A 19,500-nucleotide genomic window follows, 5' to 3' on the forward strand; every position below is an offset into this window, starting at 1 on the left:
AATATCACGAGGCACGGCACAAAACACGAGCCAGGACGATGAACAAGGACTACTCGAATGACAAATGAGCCTTTTTTGCGGACGCTGCCGGGTACCTGCGAAGGCATCACAACAATAGCCGTCACTCGTCTCGGCCATACGGTAGCGGGGCTTACGGCTAGAAATTCAGTCATCGCAAAAAGGAAGGAGGCAGCGGTCGCATTAGCTGCAACACACACAGATTCTATATACATCATCCCCTACTCCAGAACCGCCTACGGAAACTGACCACCCCAAGCCCCTCACTACATATCGCGAGATACTGCAACACGTCCGCTTAGCGAGACAAACATTTCCAGCACCTGCTAAATGACTCGATAAATCAAGAGTGTCACCTCAGGTGGTTACAAACATTGTCCTAGAACAGGTCAACTAGACTGCACGCAATTAATCCGGGTACTTTCTCAGCTTAATGCAGATTTTGCAGCCAGAAACCAGACCTTTACCATATGGTATGGACTTTCCAAGAAAACCAAGCCATGCCTTGTGAATAAAACCTAACGTGGGCGGATTGGGAGGCGATCCTGTCCATCTCCGGGCTTACGGCACAAATGACCTTGCTTGCGAGAGCTCGGGCAGCGGCATCAGCCAACAGAGTCCCGGTCTGAGAACCGATCAACCCCGCCCACAACCCATTTTCCCAAATAAACGCTTTATACTGCTATCCGCACTGTGGGTGCGCGTTTTGGATGTGTGCACCATGTGATATGAGCTTGCCCCTCTACCCCACTTCCATTTCCTTCACCCACACGAAAGAGCTGGGAGGCTGTCCTGCTCGGCTGCTCTACCATGGAGAGTCAACGCGTGCTTTCATGGCCGCGGAAGCCACAGGAGTCCAGTGCTAGGGACCTCACCTAGACTGTAGGAGGATGGCCCCTAAGGCCTGCCCCCTTCCTTTTAGAGCGCAGCTCTTTGGCGCCCGTTCCTGCGCGTCATCGTCGGCGTTGGCGGTGTTGTCCCTGTAACCAGCTTCGCAGCTGGGGCAGCGCGCGTTACTTCCCCCACCACCCTCCCGCTTTCTCCGTGGCGGCGACCGCGCGTGTTATCGAATTGCTGCCCCCCCCCCCCCCTCTTTCTGCGTGGCGGCGAGGGTGCTCTCCGGATGCTGAAACGCCGGCTCGCTATCGGGCTGTGGCAAACGCCAATGGAGTGCATGCCTATAGGCATCCCACCTAGTGTCTATACCTCTCTGTACTTATAACAATAAATGCTTTCACCACCACCACCACCGTCGCTATCAGCGGATCACGGTGCGTGCAACCCAAGCCGAAACGCACAGTCACGCTCTCTTCACTTGCTAGCGGCGTCAGCGGCATCAGCGGCATCAGTCAGTCGCTGCTATGTTTGTCGCGCAACGTTCCTATGGGTCCACGCGCTGCCTCCCGCAACCCCCTGATAACTTAATTGCTCTTCATTTCTCCGACCACAAAGCTTCTTTCATGACAGCCAAGAACTGTTAGTGGAGTGTTTCTTGAAGGATTGCGTGTGAAAAATTAAACAAAGCTGTCTGTAATTGTACATATGTCTTGCTCGAATCTTTGCCTCAATCTATCGAAAAGGTGAAACAGTTGATGAGCTGCGCTCAAATTTCGCATTAGGAAGTAACGTAATCGTCGTCAATTTTTTTGTATTGTTGTATTGTGAAAGCAATACTACGCCAGGTCTACCACTCGTCGCGTGGTCCGTGGCCCGTGGACCCCCCCCCCCCCCCCCCCCCTGCAAGAAGAACGCTCGGTCACCGGCAGCTAATGCTTTCTCTCCATATTCGATTCAGCAGCGTTGAACCCTTTTTATTTTTTTCTCTCTCTCATGTAAATACTATCTAATAGATCACCAACACCACTTTCAATGAAAATCTTTTTGTCCAAGGACGCGGGATCGAATCCCGACCTCGGCGGCAGCTTTTCGATGGAGGCGAAAAGCAATGCGCCCGTGTGTTGTGCGATGTCAGTGCACGTTAAAGAACCCCAGGTGATCGAAATTTCCGGAGTCCTCCACTACGGCATCTCTCATAGCCTGAGTTTCTTTAGGACGTTAAACGCCGCAAACCAACCAAACCAAATCTTTTGTGCGCTTGCCGCTTCCGAAGCATAGAGAACAAAGAAGACAAGCGAGGCGGGCGCGTGCAGCGGCTTTTCTTGGATTTGACTGCGCGCCGCAATGGCAAGTGTGCTCGACTGACGGTGGCCGAGCCGAACGAAGTCTTCATATATGTTTTGCTCGCCTGCTGAATCTGAGGCAAAGCTGCTGCCTGCGAACATGAACGTGAGTGTCGCATCGGTCTTCGCCCGGCTTCTAACGCGTGTGAACTCTTCTCGCGTCTGTTTCCGCCCTATGCGAACGCAGTCCTGGTGGGTGTTTGACCGAACAGGGTAGAACACTACGCGGTCCTTGGCACTACTCTGGCAGAAGCAACTTCTCATACCTGGCCCTTGCAGCGTGTTTGAGCGTTCAACGCTGTACGTTGGAATAAAACTTGAATGCGGCATCTAAATATCTGAGGGCTAACTGATAAGCGTTCGCTTCCGAGATGTTTCTGCGCTGCCACGGTTGTCGCGCATCTAACGTGGCAAGGGTTGTGGGGCAGACTTGAGGTAAGACGCCGTAAAAGTCTGAATAGATTTCGGCCATTTGAGACACTCTACACAGAACTGTAGGTATACGTTCGTCTTTGCATTTACTGAGTTGCGGCTGACATTTCTGGAATGGAACCCGGGACATTGGGGTCTAAAGCGCGTAGCTATTGGTCTGGATAGCGCCTACCTGTACGTGTCGTATTGCTTTCGCAATATTTTCTGCATGGAGGCGGCTGCTATGCAGCCGTTGCTTTTCGTGAGCTTAAGAGCTCAGTGCTGACTGCGTTAAGCTAAGCAATTATTTCAGACAGATTACTACGAAGGTTCTAGTGTATCTGCGTGGCTGGGTAGTAAATGAGTAGAAGTGGGAAACATCCGTGGTTTTTGTTTTTCTTATTCTTCGTGCCTTGCAAAGTATTAGATTATATCAATTTTTTTCTATGAGGGCACCCGTTACTATGACGTAGCCATGAATCCATACGAAGATCTTCCCTCTAAGAAACATATATGATTGAAAATATCGCAGCTAGAAACGACTACGAATTCGTCGCTTTAGAGCCGTCAGCCTTCTAACTGACGCTCTTCGTTCTTCTACGTCACGGGCGCGAGCAAATGAGGCTAAACTTATGCACATTCCTTAGGCCATGTGTTGTTATTTTACCTTAGCAATTTTTTAACAAGGGTTGTATTTAAGGGCTACATTTTCAACTCATTGTACGCCATGATTAAGTCCACCAAGGCTACTGGACATCCATAGGCGCCCTAGTGAGACTTGGAGAAGTTTCAGTAATTCCAGGGGTGGTGTTTGCTTCAAATATTGCCGAACAAAGTAGTACTAACTGCTAACTATTTTATTGCGAAAGCAATACTACTCTAGGTTTCGAACCTTAAGCGTGGCGCGGCCTCACCCACGTGACGCTGTGACGCCACATCCCACGTGACACTAGGGTGAGAGCTGGGCTACCAACTCAAGCGGTCGGCAGGAGCTGCCAACTTGGGCCTCTCGTTTCACATGGGACGGTTATGTCAGAATCAGCCTGCTAGGACCCTGGCATTCACGTTACCGCTATAGGCCATTAAGGCACGTTCATATGGCTTGGTTAAAGCGGGGCTTTATACGTGGGCTGAGGAAGAAGAAAATAAGAAGAACGCTCGGTCACCCGCAGCTAATGCTTTCGCTCAATATTTGGTAAATTTTTTTATTTACTACCTAAAATAACAACATTGCGAATGCATGCGATTGTCTGTCTGTCGGAGTGTGCGCCCCGGCGACAAGGATTGCCGACAAGGATTGTCACGTGGTCTTGGAGAATCATGACTCCACACGTGGTGGACTCTGTTGTATCGGTGGTCACGTGGTATAGCAATGTCATAGTATGCAATGCTGTAGCCACAGGGCTGTAGCTATGATCGCGTGACTTGGCCGCCATCTTGAATCTGAGAGTGGTGGAGAAACGGACGAGAAACCGGCAAATGTATGTAGTCAGAGCTAACGCACTTAAAACAATTGTAGCAAGCGTTAACTTCTACAGCACACAGCGATTAGTTTGCGACTCGGGCCATGCGGGCTGGGAAAAACAATAACGAAAGAGGCAAGAACTTTCTAGCCAGCACGAGCAAGCAAACTATGGTCAGAAGCTCTGAACGCACCTTTACTGAATTTCAAAAGAAAGCGAGGATACAAAGGTCTTACGTTTCTTCCATCTACAGAGATATGTCATGTTTGAACTCACAATATCGTCAGCAGAGAAGCGAATACTGCTCGAAATACGCACAGTCTGACACAATATAGATGGCGCTACTTTACCCGAGGCTGTACTGGTGGGTGGAGATCGGCTGGCCAATAATAATAATAATTAATTAGTTCACAGGAAGGGAAAGGCGCAGTATCTGTCACACTTGCTATGTGGACACCTGAACCGCGCCGTAAGGAAAATGATGAAGGTGGGAGTGAAAGTGGAAAGAGAGAAAGAGGAGCCGTAGTGGAGGGCTACGGAGTAATTTCGACCACCTGGGGTTCTTTAACGGGCGCTGAAATCGCACAGCATAGGGACGCCACTTCGTTTCGCCTCCTTTGAAACGCAGCCGCCGTGGTCTGGTTCGAACCCGGGAACTCCGGACAGTAGTCGGGCGTCTTACCACTGCACCACCCCGGCGGGGCTCGGCTGGCCAAGAAAACTCGAATGCCTGACTCCTGTCAGCAAGTAGTGCAGTATTGTCCGGGAATGAAAATCGAATGTTCCCGGTTGGTTCGTTGGCGTTTTCCCCCCAGTTTCGACGAGGAAGCGTTCGCTGGAGCAAGTGCATTAGCTCTTGGCCAGCGTCATCGGTATTTTTTGATATGTGTAACTATAGGTTTCAGCTAAAGTTCACAAGCTGTTTCGTCTCTATATTTTTTTTGAACATTTCAGTTCTTTTTTGTTTTTTATAAGGCATTGAACACATCTAAAAGCTTAAAGAAGACAAATTGTGGCACTTGTTACTGTAGAACCACGTTCAGCGTACGTGGCACTGGAATTTATTTCGCTGAGAGCTCCTTTTTATCTTTAAACGCAAATATTGTTACCTCGCATGCCTTTAGTAATGTGAACTACATGAAGATAAAGCTTAAAATTTCGCTTTCATGAGCACGTTGCTCGCAGCCTTCTTTCGCTGATGAAACACGTTTCTCTACTGTCTCCCTATCAAGAAAGCGTTGATCTAGCTCCATGTTGTTGATGTTGATTGGTTCACAGGAAGGGAAAGGCGCAGTATCTGTCACACTTGCTCTGTGGACACCTGAACCGCGCCGTAAGGGACGGGAGGAAGGTGGGAGTGAAAGTGGATAGAGAGAAAGAGGAGCCGTAGTGGAGGGCTACGGAGTAATTTCGACCACCTGGGGATCTTTAACGTGCGCTGACATCGCACAGCACACGGACGCCACTTCGTTTCGCCTCCATCGAAACGCAGCCGCCGCGGTTGGGTTCGAACCCGGGAACTCCGGCACAGTAGTCGGTCATCCTACCACTGCACCACCCCGGCGGGGCATTTAGCTCCATAGAAATATTTCTCGTCATTAGAGGAAAACGAGAAGTGCTTTTGCATGGTTACGAATGGGGCTGTTCCTGTTTCAGTAATACCAGTTAAAGGGTTGTAATGGGGTGTATGACGCCAAGCGAATCAAAGGAAGGCAAATGGATGCATTGCGACGGCGAAGGCAAAGGGTGGACCTGCACAGCTCAAAAGTAATATAAAAATAAATTGGTTCACAGGAAGGGAAAGGCGCAGTAACTGTCACACTTGCTCTGTGGACACCCGAACCGCGCCGTAAGGGAAGGGAGGAAGGTGGGAATGAAAGTGGAAAGAGAGAAAGAGGAGCCGTAGTGGAGGGCTACGGAGTAATTTCGACCACCTGGGGACCTTTAACGTGCGCTGACATCGCACAGCACACGGACGCCACTTCGTTTCGCCTCCATCGAAACGCAGCCTCCGAGGCCGGGATTCGATCCCGGGAACTACGGTGCGGTTCAGGTGTCCACAGAGCAAGTGTGACAGATACTGCGCCTTTCCCTTCCTGTGAACCAACCAACTCCGGCACAGTAGTCGGGCGTCTTACCACTGCACCACCCCGGCGGGGCCCAAAAGTAATGGCAATCGGCACATTTTGAGACCTGCGATGCCGTTCGACGTAAGCGAAATGGAGAGGAGTCTGTCTGTGCGAGGTGGTCGAAATTACTCCGGAGCCCTCCACTACGGCACCTATTTCTCTCTCTCTTTTTTTATTGGTTCACGGGAAGGGAAAGACGCAATATCTGTCATGCTTGCTCTGTAGACACCTGAACCGCGCCGTAAGGGAAGGGAGGAAGGTGGGAGTGAAAGTGGAAAGAGAGAAAGGGGGCCTATTATAGGGGCATAGCTTCTAGGCAAACTGTGGAACGAACGAACACACACACACACACACACACACACACACACACACACACACACACACACACACACACACACACACACACACACACACACACACACACACACACACACACACACACACACACACACACACACACACACACACACACACACACACACACACACACACACACACACACACACACACACACACACACACACACACACACACACACACACACGTTTGTTTTTATTTTTATTCTTTCACGAATGGGGGGGTAAATAATTTATTCAATTTAGTTAATGTTGGCTTCATATGTGGTTACCAAATTCTGGATTTCTGGATTGATTTTCGGCGTTTCTGGATTGCCTTATTATTTTTGGCTATTGATTACCCAATGTTTAGATACTTCAATCAACTGATCCAATGTTGGGTGTTTTGTGGCTACTGTTCAAATGGCTATGGATCTGTCTCGTTTGACACATTGCTGCGGACGTCGTTCTTGAGCTAAGGAAGGCTTTCGCCTTATGATGATGAAAACTTAATTGAAAGGAAAAATGTTTATGGTTTATGGGGTTTAACGTCCCAAAGCGACTAAGGCTATGAGAGTCGCCGTAGTGGAGGACTCCGGAAATTTCGACCACCTGGGGTTCATTAACGTGCACTGACATCGCACAGCACACGGACGCCACTCAGTTTCGCCTCCATCGAAACGTAACCGCCGAGGTCGGGTTCGAACCCGGGTACTCCGGCACAGTAGTCGTGCGTCTTACCACTGCACCACCCCGGCGGGGCGAGGGAGATTTATGTGAATGTTGTTCGGATACTTAGTCCGGGATTCCGTTGGCTAAGACCGCCACCCTTGCTCTTCTCTTGCCACGAGGGCTTTCTGGTCTACGAAGTCCGAGCGGCACAGGGCTGCCTGCCATCCTTCCCACTTTGGCTGCTTTATAGTGTCTGGGGCACTATTGGCCTGGTAGGCCCATACCATATAGTACAAATCTGCTTTCCTCCCGCAAAATTTACAATTGACTGAAAAGGGTTCTGGATCGATAGCGTGAAGCTTTATTATTAAGAGAAGAGGTTTGTAATCGGCGTAAGTTCCACTGTTCTACTTTATCTAATCCCTTGGCTGGGCCCGGAAACTTTTGTCTTGATAAGCGCAAGTGTTGTAATACGTTAGCGTATAGGCTAATAATCGTTGTGGGGAGTACGATACTTCAAGGAGGGAAGAGGAGGGAAGAGGAGGGAACTCGAGGGAGAAAAGCTCAGGCGGCGGTATGTGCATGCTCATTTCACTCTACACCCTGATGACCTGGTATCCAAATAACCTCTTTTGCCAGAAGCGCATATCCCAGATTATTTCAGGATCTTGTAGGCTAGCGGCGCAATTCTGCCCCGCAAATATTTTCGGCACGCAGCCTGCGGATTCGTAATTATGCATTCAGAATTAGGATGTGAAACAGCCATGGCGATCGCTATTTTTTTCAACTCTGAAATTTTCCCGTGTCGAACTGAAAGTCCATTAACCGTCTGCCCCTGATGCACCACCGATATGGTCGATACCCCTCTTACAGGACCCACAACATCGGTTAAAAAAAAAAAAATGTTCTTATCGTATTACTTACGAAGCAGCTATTCTTCGAAAGCAGTCAATATGCATTCCCTTTGATATTAGAGCACTTGTGTGAAGTGGCGTCACCCGAGCCATCTGCGGAGCGTTGGCCTTTAACACATCGCCGTAGGAGGATCCGCAGAGCTCCGGCGGCGCGTATCAGGGCACCAGTCGGTTGCCACCGCGGTCATCGGCGTTGCGCCAGCGGCCGCTGGGGAACTGCTTGCAGCGGCGGGCGCCCCCTGCCAGCGACGCGTTTCCCGAGACGGAGATCATGTTCCCCCTGCTTCCCGAAGGCAGGGTGGACGCCTGGAGCGGCGGCGGCGGCTACTCGCAGGACAGCCCGCCCGACAGCCCGCGTCGTCCATCGCCCAACAGCCGCACGCTGGGCGCCAGCTCCATGCGATCGGGCGGCACGGCATCGCGGAACAGGGCCTCCAGGGAAGCCGCTTCGCGCCATGGAAGCCAGAGGCTGTACGCAACATGTAGCAGCGGACCTGCCAGAAGCGTGTCTAGCGGCTTCTTCAAGAGGATCTTCCGGGCAACACCTCGAAAATATTCGGTAAGCGAGTGTACTTTATTGACACGCGAGATTTTTGTTACGTGGGTTACTAGAGGACAGGCATAACCTGAGTAACTTTGGAACGTTAAAACCTCATAAACCAAACCAACCAAACCAAACAGGACAGAGACGCTTTGGAGGGAAATCGTACTTCGATAAGTCCGTCGACAGACTTAATGATCGTGTGTGAATGAATGAATTAATGAGTGAATGAATGAATGAATGTGTGAGTGAGTGAGTGAGTGAACGAATTCGATCGATCCAAGCAATAATCAATTAAAATTTTATGTCTCTCCTAGCGAAAGACGTAAAACTGATCAACCACAGTATCCCCGACAGAACACCATTGTAATGGATCACGCGTGACTGGTGTTTGAGGTGTGTGTTGCTTCGACCCAGATCGCACCCGAACCCAAGGACACGCCTCCGGAACTGAGCTTCAGCGATGTGATGATGCGTTACCGCCAGCAGTCTCCAGACTCTGGCAACTCGTTTGGCTCGGCTGCGAAGAAGACTACAGAGAGCAAGCCCCTGCCTGAAATTGTCGCCGCAGCGCCACCACCAGCGCAGAGGTACGCTAGCAGCTTTGCGTACATAGATATGCCTTTCTCCCCACCAGGAGAAGGTCGAGAGAAAAAGTTTATCTCTAAGACAAATGCGGTTTTGGACTTCGGAAACCTATTGCGGCGGGCTGTTGCCTTTTTTAGTGGCAATGACTTTTTAAGACGTTCGAGGGCGGGAGGTGAAGGACGGATGAAGGGTGAGGAGAGAAAGAGAAAAGCGATTCAATGAGGCCCGGTTTTTGGCCCAGAGGCCCTACACGTTCAGGATACAAAAAATGAGGGAAAGACGCATGGGTCAAAGAGAATAAACAAGAGATATCAGTACTAAAGATGCTACAAAAGGTAATATTTTACAAAGACGAAGAAGGATAAGTTATTTTCGCTAGGTCTTTTGGCCTCAGGGGCTGCGGGAACAGAACGCATTTTTTTTAGTCAAGGAATGCCGAGATAATGGCGCAGGTATCAATTGCGTAACGTGATATGCTAGGCGCCTGAGTACAAATGACAGCCTGATGTTTCTTTTCTTCGGTCGCCGTCACAGGTGAAGTAAAGATTCAGTGATATCAGCCCTATACATAGGATATTATTCGCAGCACAGCTCAAGACAGGCTTAGGTACGCGTGAAGCGTATGGAAATTTTAGACACATTGTAAATGTTTAATTATACCATTCACGGCATAGAAAACTTCGGAATCATTTAAACTATCCAAAATTCTCTAACGCTTGCCAAAATATTAGTATGCATGCTGTCGCGGGAATTCAACCCGTAATCTCGAGCTCAGCAGTAGAGCTCACTGAGTGACGGGAAAGAAAACAGCAGTGTCAAAAATTTCTCTTTGTTAAATCCCAGCATACTTATTTACTTTGCACGTCGCTTAACTTTCATGTGTTTGCAACATTTTTTTTTCTTTCAGGAAGAAGCGGCTCACTGCTCATGACCGCAAGGTTCGTTGCTTGAATATACGTTTTATTTCCCTGCATGTAAGCACGGCTAAAGAAAACAAAAAACAAGCAACGCAGACCACTTCAAACCTGCAGCAAAAAGAACCTTTCTTTTTATTGCGAAAGCAATACTGCTAGCACTTCGAGCCTTTGGCGTGACGTGGCGCCTGCATGCATGACCTTTCACGCGACCGTGTGACGTCACGCCTGACCGAGAGATGGGGCCCTAGCTCGCGCCATCGGATGGTGGCGGTGAGTCCTTACAAGAGCCGCAGCGGTGACGTAACGTCATTTTCACGTGACCGTGTGACGTCACGCCAGACCGAGAGACGGGGCCCAGCTCGCGCCGTCGGATGGTGGCGGCGAGTCCATACATGGCGTTGTGTCACAGCCGAGAGAGGGCGCTCGCTGTTTGTGATGTCACGCTAGGAGGATAAATGGGACTGTGGCTGGGCTCCTCGCAGTAGTCGGGGCGCAGCCTTACGGTATGTCGGATGATGCGTATAAGGCCTATTTAAATGGGCAAACAAGAAGTGAATTGAGCTACTAGAAGCAACCAACAGCAGCATCCGTGCTTTTGTATAACTCCAATGTAAATTCTGCAGTGCTCTATTTTTTTTTTGTTTGCTAGATCATGACGCGCACCCCAGCGGGTAAGCTCGTGCAATATAGCCGGTAAGGCAGAGAGACGTACAGAAGTAGAGAAAGACATAGGCACGGACATTAACAGTCAGAGCTGAGAACACTTCCTACTAACCTCTTTTTCTTGCAGATATCCCACATACTGTAATATGTGCACACTCCAACTACACCCAATGTGAAAGTGCCGCTATTGTTGGCACATATCGTTTTACACAAATGCTTTAAAAAAAGCACTGAACAGAAGGAAACTTCGATTAAGCCTGGGACGATCCACATAAGCATGTTGCTATTTAGGCACCGATGTTCTTACTCGCTTCATTATCGACAGTGCATTCGTCTTCCTTACCGCCTTACCGTTGCGGCCAGTAAGTACAGATTACCTCATGTACGCAGATATACGAGTCGATATGCGCATTTTAATAACGCGGTATCATTAAAGGCTCCGTTCACTGAAAATTGTGCGCCGGCGTTGAGAGCGAAAAATCACAAGCATGGTGCTTGCAGGCGGTAGCTGACATGGCCGCGCAGTCACTGGCTGTATAGATCGCCTAACGTTACGTTTGGCAGGAGCTGCCAACTCGGGCCTTTCCTTTTGTATGGGAGGGCGATATCAGAGTCAGCCAGCCAGTACCCTTGCATTCGTGTTACCCTTAGGCCACGCAGGTACGTTCATACAACTTGGTTAAAACGGTGCTTTATATGTGGTGTGGTAGCCAACGCTATGACGTCATATCCTTAAAGGCGGAGCTTAAGTGTGAACCACAATTTTTTAGCGCGTTAGTGTTTAAGGCCCCGTGCACCGGACACCCGGTGGCAGTGGCGTTGTGGGCGAGAAATTTGGTTGCATATTGCAGCGAATGGCTGTTCAGGTACACAGTGAACTCTAGAGAAAAAAATACATTGAAAGCACTGCAGAGACTTCATTGGAGAAATGCAAAAAGCTTGAGCGTTGCTGCGGCATACTGTATATCGCGCTCCCTTTGTATAGCTTTTGCTAGCAACGCCAGGGCTCGTGCCGCACAACGGAAATTTCGTTTCCTTGGCGCGCGTTTGTTGCAATGCTCCCGCGAGTGTGGGATTGGCGGTACAGCGTCGCACTTGTAGCGTGACGTTCTCATAGTTATGTGTCATTCTCATGGAACTTGACTGTCACGTCAACTTGTTACATTATAGTCTCTTGTTGCGACCAAGTTTGGGGCCCATAGCACAGAACTTTTGTGACCCATAAGTCATGACTATGACTTATGACTTACGATCAACAAAAACCTATAACCATAACATTAGTAATGATTAATCATGGCTTATGATTCAAAATACAGTGAATCGGACTACAATGACAGTAACATGACATACCGTTTACATACTCCATGTCATACACATTCAGACATTACTATTGATTTCACCATCTAATGACTTTATATCAAAAGTCACATTTTGGGGACACGTTTGATACCAACAAAGCTTAGTACGACTTTCTCCTTAACTTGTCGCAGTAGTGCACTAACAAGAATAATAATATAACACTTCGAACACATTTGACCATAAACAGGCAGGTGACCGACGAGTGGATACGTTTACAAGTACTACGGGCACACAACTACACGCTTCATTGTCGCTGAAAGAGCAGGGCAAGCAAATGTTTACGTGAGCCCCGCTTGTTAATAATTGCTTCGAAGATTTGTTCCTTCAGGTTTCTTTGTCATTGACCACGGGAATTGTTTGCCAACTTTACCATGAAAGGTGTCAAATACAATTGCATGAGAATTGTCGGTTTTGTGCCATGCTGTGGCATCAGCGTTTGCCGAGGATTCGGAACTACCGGGCGGAGCCACGCTAAAAGCCACTGTTAATTGGACGATTTCGTACTTCGTCACGATTTACGTCTCAAGGCTGCGTCACGGCTGCGTAATTTTGACGTCACACTCACAAACTTGAGTGGAGTCCGCACTTCGGCCCCAGTAGAGTCTACACTTTTAACGCTTTCTTATTCATTCGTCGAGTTGCGAAAGTTTAACAATAAAGGCACGCAGCTTTTTCAGTTTTTGTGTATATGAACACTAATTCGAAGTGCCACTGCTCTCAGAATAGCTCCCCCCCTCTCTCTCCCCCTTCCTCTCCACGCATTTTGTTTGCCAGCAAATCATCTGGCCAGAGGCGTGCGCGGAAGATCGCGTATATGATTTTTGCAGGCTCCAAACACTCGCTGCACGTATTGCTCCAAAAAGGTGACATTCTCGGGACCTCGCAGATGGTGTATGTGAAGATCCTCCAGGATGCGCTCAACAACCAGGACTCGTGCCCCAACAGCGCTCTCATGGTGACTCCCGATGTGGACACCGGCTGGTTTCTGGTCTCCTTTCACGTATGGGTGCGCCATGACCACCCGCCCCTGAAAGACGCCGTGGCGGCCAAGCGCTTCCCGAAGCCGGGAACCACTTACTTCGTGCATGGGGGCACAGGCACTCTCTAAGGGGGCTTTCGCCTGGTCAGCGCCCTGTAACGGAACACCGAGAAGGAGACATACCTTTGGAACGCGGTGGCACTGGTCACGTGGGGTAGGGCAGTTGCGCTGGATGAGAATTGCGATGGAAACAAAGGAAAAAAAACAAAGAACGAAATCTGCCTATGGCTCGTAAATGACTTTGTGACGCGATCACAAGTAGCCATAACGAAGCTGCGAAAAGGCGAAGTGCTCAGTACCGCTTCCGTATTTCAGCAAGCACGAATAATGAACAAAAATAAAAAATGCTCGAGCGTTGAACTCAGTTCCAACGAGTTGTAAGTTTGATTGGTATTGACTCTCTCTCGGCGTACTTGTTTGAGGCGTTCATTAGAACCTTTTCACGAGGAATGTCGACGCAATTTTGCTCCCGTACAGTGACTTGTATAAATATTCGATATGCAAATTATGCGAGAACACTGTTGCGTCGCATGCGTATAAATTGGGAGAAGAGCAGTTCACAAACTTTAGAAAAAGACAGGCAAGGTTAGACGTGTAGTGTACAGTAGGCTTTGTTGACAATTTTTTCCACAATGGGATCTTTCACGTGCTAGATTTAGCCATGTCCTGAAAAGGAGCATTAATACATATACTACGTGCCGTGCGAACTATAAACATAGCGGTAAATTGAAAACTTGATGGAAGCTCATGTATCGTTAACTCTTTACATGTATACTATTCGCCCAAAAGCCTCGCACTATAGGGACGGCATTTTCCTTTTCCTCGCTAAAGCTGAAATCGCCTGAGCCGCCTCCGCCTCTCGTTTGCAGATGGCACTAACGACCTCCCTAAACATCACCTCAAAATCATTTTGTGAGGTTGAGGTCGGATGCCGGCTCCAAAATAAACTCAAGAAGTCAGTTATTCAATTGTAATTAAATTCTGTATAAACTCGTCAGCGAATTAAATTGATGACGGGTAATAGTGCAGCGATGGCAGTTACGGCTATGCACAGAGTGATTCGCGTAGACTGAACGATTGATTAAAAGAAACGGAACATTGTTGCTGGGCGAAACAGAAAGGCACATTACAGGCATGCGCCGCTCCTTGTGGTATTTTAAACGCAGTTCTTATGCGCCATTTCGGCAGTTGAGCCTTGGGTGCCGTTGGTGCCATTGCCAGTGTTTCCCTAGCGAAAGGGAGTCACGAGCCACTAGGGAGTCACGAACCAAAGACAATTTCTCAGAAGAGCTAAGAGCACCTGCCTTAAACACGGGACAACCAGCTCCCGCTTGATGAACTTAGTACGACCGGAGTCGTCTCGTGTTTACGGTAGGCGCTGATCAAATCCTGCCCGCACGTGATGGGCGACAGCGTCAACAGACAGATTGAGAGGTTGGAACGAAGCGGATATCCGAGGAGCATGCTGATATCTGCGGCTGAAAGCTGTTTGAAGAATATGCGACCCCGGACAAGAGAACGTAAAGAGAGTGAAAAGAGGAGACAGGTTGTTGTCCTGCTCTACGTACGTGGCATATCACACAGTCTTAAGAAGATAGCCAGCCGATCTGAAATTAGGGTCGTGCTGTCTGCATCGAACAAGTTAAAAAGTATGTGTAGGAAGGTGAATGAAACAAGCGAAACTAATGAAGGATGCGGAGTACTGCACAGGGAACGCTTTATCAAATGCCGCACGGGTGTCGTGTACAAGATCCCCCTGATATGTGGGAAGGCATATGTGGGGCAAACAGGCCGATACATCAATGAAAGGCTAAGGGAAAACAAATTCATGTGCCGCATTGTCAGCTCCAGGAAACCTGGTGACCCATTGCTCTCGTTGTAAAACGGAAGACGATCAACAGGACTTGAGGGGCACCCATTGGGTACCAAGGTTCACCGAAACCAAGGTGCTGGCAGGCGCAAAAGACAGTTTTAAAAGACAGATTATTGCAACATTCAATATGATTTCGGGGGAAGAAGGGGAATGCGTGAGTTTTCCGTCGGTGGCGCTCAACAGCAAGGAGGTGACACTTCTCCGTTCGGACAATGTGACAAGTTAGACGCAATTTGCCATTATTTTCGTTTTATTTTCATTTAATTTTTCCTTCTGAATTTCTTCGCATTTTTTCTGAATCTTTTGTTTACTACTTCTTCTTTTTGTAACCCTAAAATTTTGTGATCCATTCTTCTTCTTCTTCGTACCACAAAAACAGGCAGTTTGTTGCGAGCGCATTAACTGTGTGAACGTCTTGGTTTAATTTTCCTGTGTGTATGTTGTCTTTGTGTATAACCATGCAGCGCCAGAGGTTGACGGAGTCGTAAAGCCAACTAGCCCGCTCGCAAGTACTAGTGAGCCATTTTCCTGTGCAGTGCAGCAGTCGACTGTGGAGCGCGCCGCGATAATAGGGCCACAGCGATGGTTTACTGTGCGGTCGTGGCTTTAACAGCCGAACGCAGACTAAAACGCAAAGGTAAAAACCGGACAAGACGACTGCGAGTTTTTCAAAATAACAAAAGTGCGCTTGCACGAATGCGATAAGACAAAGTAGCGATCGGAACGTCACCGGCGAGAATGGCTTGCACGCAAAACAGACGCGGAATTCACACCAGTCCGGACAAATACCAAATGTGTGCACGTCATTTCGTGTCAGGTAAGTAAACGATTATCGATGTATACGGTAGCCCGTATGTCACACTGGTTAGTTTGTTTACTTATTCGCAGCCGTGCGTCTCACGGTTTAAGTCGGGAGAGGCTCAGTGATTGCTTTGCTTTTTTTTTTTTTCATGCGCGGACACTTTAACTGACCTGTAAAGAAAAGGAGAAAGGTGGCAGTGAAAAAGAGAGAAAGCTGTGCCGGTAATGGAAGGCTTCGGAAGGCCACAAGCTTCCTTCATGACAGTCAAGGACTGTTAGTGGAGTATTTCTTGAAGGGATATGTGTGAAAAAAAAATTCTCGATTGATTTATTGATTGATTGATTGATTGAAAACTTTATTTAGTGCATGGGAGTTCGGAGTTGTGGGTGGTCCGCCTATTCCGGCAGCCCAGTGGCCTGCGCCGCAGCGTGGGCCCTGCGAACCAGTCCTCGTTGTTGGTCGGGGTCCTCGCTGTGCAGAATGGCCTCCCACTGCTCCAAATTTGGATTAGCAAGTTTATCGATAAAGGGATTTATTTGGCATGCCCACACCATGTGAAAAGCCGTAGCTATTTCTCCACAGTGTGGGCACTCTGATGTGTAAAGTGAGGGGTACCATTGGTGAAGTTTAAATGGTGTAACGAGAGTGTCTGTCTGTAGCCGCCGGAGGGCGTGCTCTTATGCCTTCTCTAGAGTTTTGTGAGGTGTGGGGTATGTCTGTCTGGCCTGTCTGTAGGCCTATAGGAGTTCAGCAAAGGTGATTATAGGCTGCGTGATATGTTCCTCATCGGCTAAGGGGGGATCCCGGTGTAAGAGAGCTCGAGCGTGCCGGTGGGCGGCGTCATTCCCTCCTGTGTGTTCCGTGTGTACCGGAAACCATATGATTGAGGCCCGATTAGGGGGGTGTTTTGCTAATAGTGTCAGACATGATTGATGGATGAGTCCGCTGGTAATATTCCTGCACGAACTTTGGGAGTCGGTGAGTACAATAGCGTTTGGGTTGGTAGCCAGCGCTAGTGCAATGGCTGCCTCCTCAGCGTGAGTGGGGTTGTGTGTGCGGACTGATGCGCAGTTGACTAATTTGCCCTCGCTCTAATTGTACATACATGTCTTGCTCGAAATATTTGCCTCAAGGTTATCGAAAAGGTGAAAGAGCTGGTTGTTGTTGTTGTGGCTGTAGGAAGAATTAACGAAAAGAAAATGCACGGGCCTGCTACTGGCTCTGTAGCTGAGCTCCGCTGCCTCGTGCAGACAGAAAATAGAGAAGAAAGAAAAAGAAGAGGGAGAGAAAGACGCGTGCCGCAACAACAGCCGTCGTCCACCACCAAAGCGGTGGCGGTTGCAATGACTGCCTACAACAGATAAAAATTCGGTGGCAGGCTAGCCCGCGCCGCAAGGGGCGCTGATCGACCTGTCCCAGCCAAGGCTGCTCTATTAGAGGAGCCTTAGTCCCAGCCCCATCTGGGGAGTACCTGGTGAGCTGCGCTCAAATTTCGCATTACGAAGTAACGTAATTGTTGGATTGTTAAAACGTTTACTTGGGGCCTGCAGTAGAACGCGCGCTCGCGCGCGCGCGCTCCGGACGAGGCCTACGTCGTCCTCTGGGCACCGGCCGCACGGCCTGGGTCCCCGCTCGCCGTTGCCGGCTCGCTGGTTCCCTGCCGGGCCAGCGCCTTGATGACCTGCTGGACGGCCCAGAGTAGTTCCTTTTGATTGTCGCTGCCTGCGGCTGCTTCCAGTCGCGGCGGGATCCTCCCAGGCTTAGCTTCTTCCTGGTACTTGTTGCAATTCCACAGAATGTGTGCGAAGCCGGCCGTCTCCGTTCGGCAGACTCTGCATTTGTCTATCGGGTGCGTCTCGGGATACACTCTGTGCATCAACGACGGGCTGGGGAGTGAGCCCGTCTGTAGCTGTCTGAATAAAATGGCTTGCTCTCGACTGAGCCCCGAGCAAGGGGGTGGAAGAGTTCTGCGAGCTAGGCGGAACGCCTTGGTTATTTCGTTGTAGTCGGTTATTCGGTCCTTGGTGCTGAACCACAGCGGCCAGTCGACCGAGGCGCGGTCCGTCAGCTCGCGCGCCTCGGCGTGTGCCGTCTCGTTGGGGTTGGCGTTGCGGTCTGACGCCTCGCCCGCGTGCGCCGGAAACCACTTGATTCTCACTTGTTTGCTGCCATTGTCGTTCTTGGTTGCCTGCAGTATGCGCACCGCTTCCTTCGCTAATTTTGGCGTAATTTCTCACCGCCTGCCTCGAATCGCATAGCACTGTGTGGCAGTCGCGGTCGGCGATGGCCAGGGCAATGGCCACCTCCTCCGCTTGCTCTGCCTTGGTGCATCTCGTGCTGGCGGTCGTGCGAACGGTGCCGGTCGCGTCGACGACGACCGTCATGAAGCCGTGTATCTTGGCGTACTCAGTCGCGTCAACGTACCGTGCGAGTGTGTCGGCCGCGTGCTGGTCATCACCGCCTTGGCTCTCGCTGCTCTCCTCCCTTTGTTATACTCCGAGTGCATGTTCTTCGGTACCGAGTCCACTCTAATGTTGCGCCTGATCACATCGGGGACGGGGAGCTGCGTCTGCTCCCTGCCTTGATATCCAATTCCCAGGTTGTCCAGGATTTTCCGGCCGGCCTTGGTCGTAGACAGTCTTTCGAGTTGTGCGGCGCGTTGGGCCTCCGCTATCTCCTCCAGCGTGTTGTGCACCCCCAGCTGCAGGAGGCGTTTGGTGCTCGTTGTTTCGAACAGTCCCAGTGCCGTCTTGTAGGCTCTGCGGATGAGTATATCTATCTTGGTTCTCTCGCTCTTCTTCCACTTGTGGTATGCCGCCACGTACGCTACGTGACATATGACGAACGAGTGGATCAGTCGGACAAATTTTTTTTTGCTGCCACCTGTCTCCTTTTTCTTACAGCTCGGTTAATGTGTCCGTGCAGAATTGTGACAGATACTGCGCCTTTTCTTTGATATCATCAAATTTTAAATGCCGCTGATGCCTACAGTACTGCGTGTATTTCTATATGCTCTGTGGTGCGGCTTTCGAGGAAGCACCGAACGAAAGGCCTTGCACGGCCGCCTGGATCGAACGCCCGGCGGGGTGAGCTTTGTATATGCGTTGGTTGGCTGGTTGCACAACTTTTATTTCCGTCGGAAATGGACGTCCTCTTCCCCGCCCCCCACACGCGTGAAATTCCTGGTGACGTCATCACCAGTCTTGACGTCATTACCCGACACATGACCGGATATGAAATCACAATAACGTCACATCCGGTCATGACGTCACTGCCGTTGATGCCACCACGTTACGAGGCCGACGCCAACGGCGACGCGAAACGCAGGAACGGACGCCAAAGAGCTGTGGAATAAAACGTTTAGAAAAACAGGAGTTTGGGGCCCTTAGCTCCCGTGCTGACATTGTGTTCGTATAAGAAAAGGCGCGGCATCTCAATTTTCTGTGGAGACCTGACCAGCTTAGTAACAGCTTGACCTATAGCTCCTACTCTTGGAAGGTCAAATTGAAGCCCACGCGAAGATCGGTTCTAACACGATGAAGGGACCTCTTGAAAATGAAAAATAAAAAATAAAAAGAAGCGAAAAATCGGCAGTG

At 49.6% G+C, this 19,500-nt stretch overlaps 1 protein-coding gene across 1 annotated transcript in view; it reads left to right on the plus strand.

Annotated features, from left to right (window-relative positions):
- Nucleotides 1-13,556, plus strand: part of LOC146208068 (uncharacterized) — a 38,684-nt gene extending 25,128 nt beyond the window's left edge. Inside the window, exons 2-5 of the mRNA XM_084591749.1 lie at nt 8,250-8,681; nt 9,081-9,253; nt 10,159-10,189; nt 13,077-13,556. Coding sequence (XP_084447875.1) covers nt 8,394-8,681; nt 9,081-9,253; nt 10,159-10,189; nt 13,077-13,298 — 714 coding nt within the window. The 5' untranslated portion in view covers nt 8,250-8,393 and the 3' untranslated portion in view covers nt 13,299-13,556. The remainder of the gene's footprint in view (nt 1-8,249; nt 8,682-9,080; nt 9,254-10,158; nt 10,190-13,076) is intronic.
- The last annotated feature ends 5,944 nt before the right edge of the window (nt 13,557-19,500 follow it).

Source organism: Amblyomma maculatum, chromosome 1 (assembly GCF_055883805.1).
Source record: "Amblyomma maculatum isolate TAMU_Amacu chromosome 1, ASM5588380v1, whole genome shotgun sequence".
NCBI lineage: Eukaryota > Metazoa > Arthropoda > Arachnida > Ixodida > Ixodidae > Amblyomma > Amblyomma maculatum.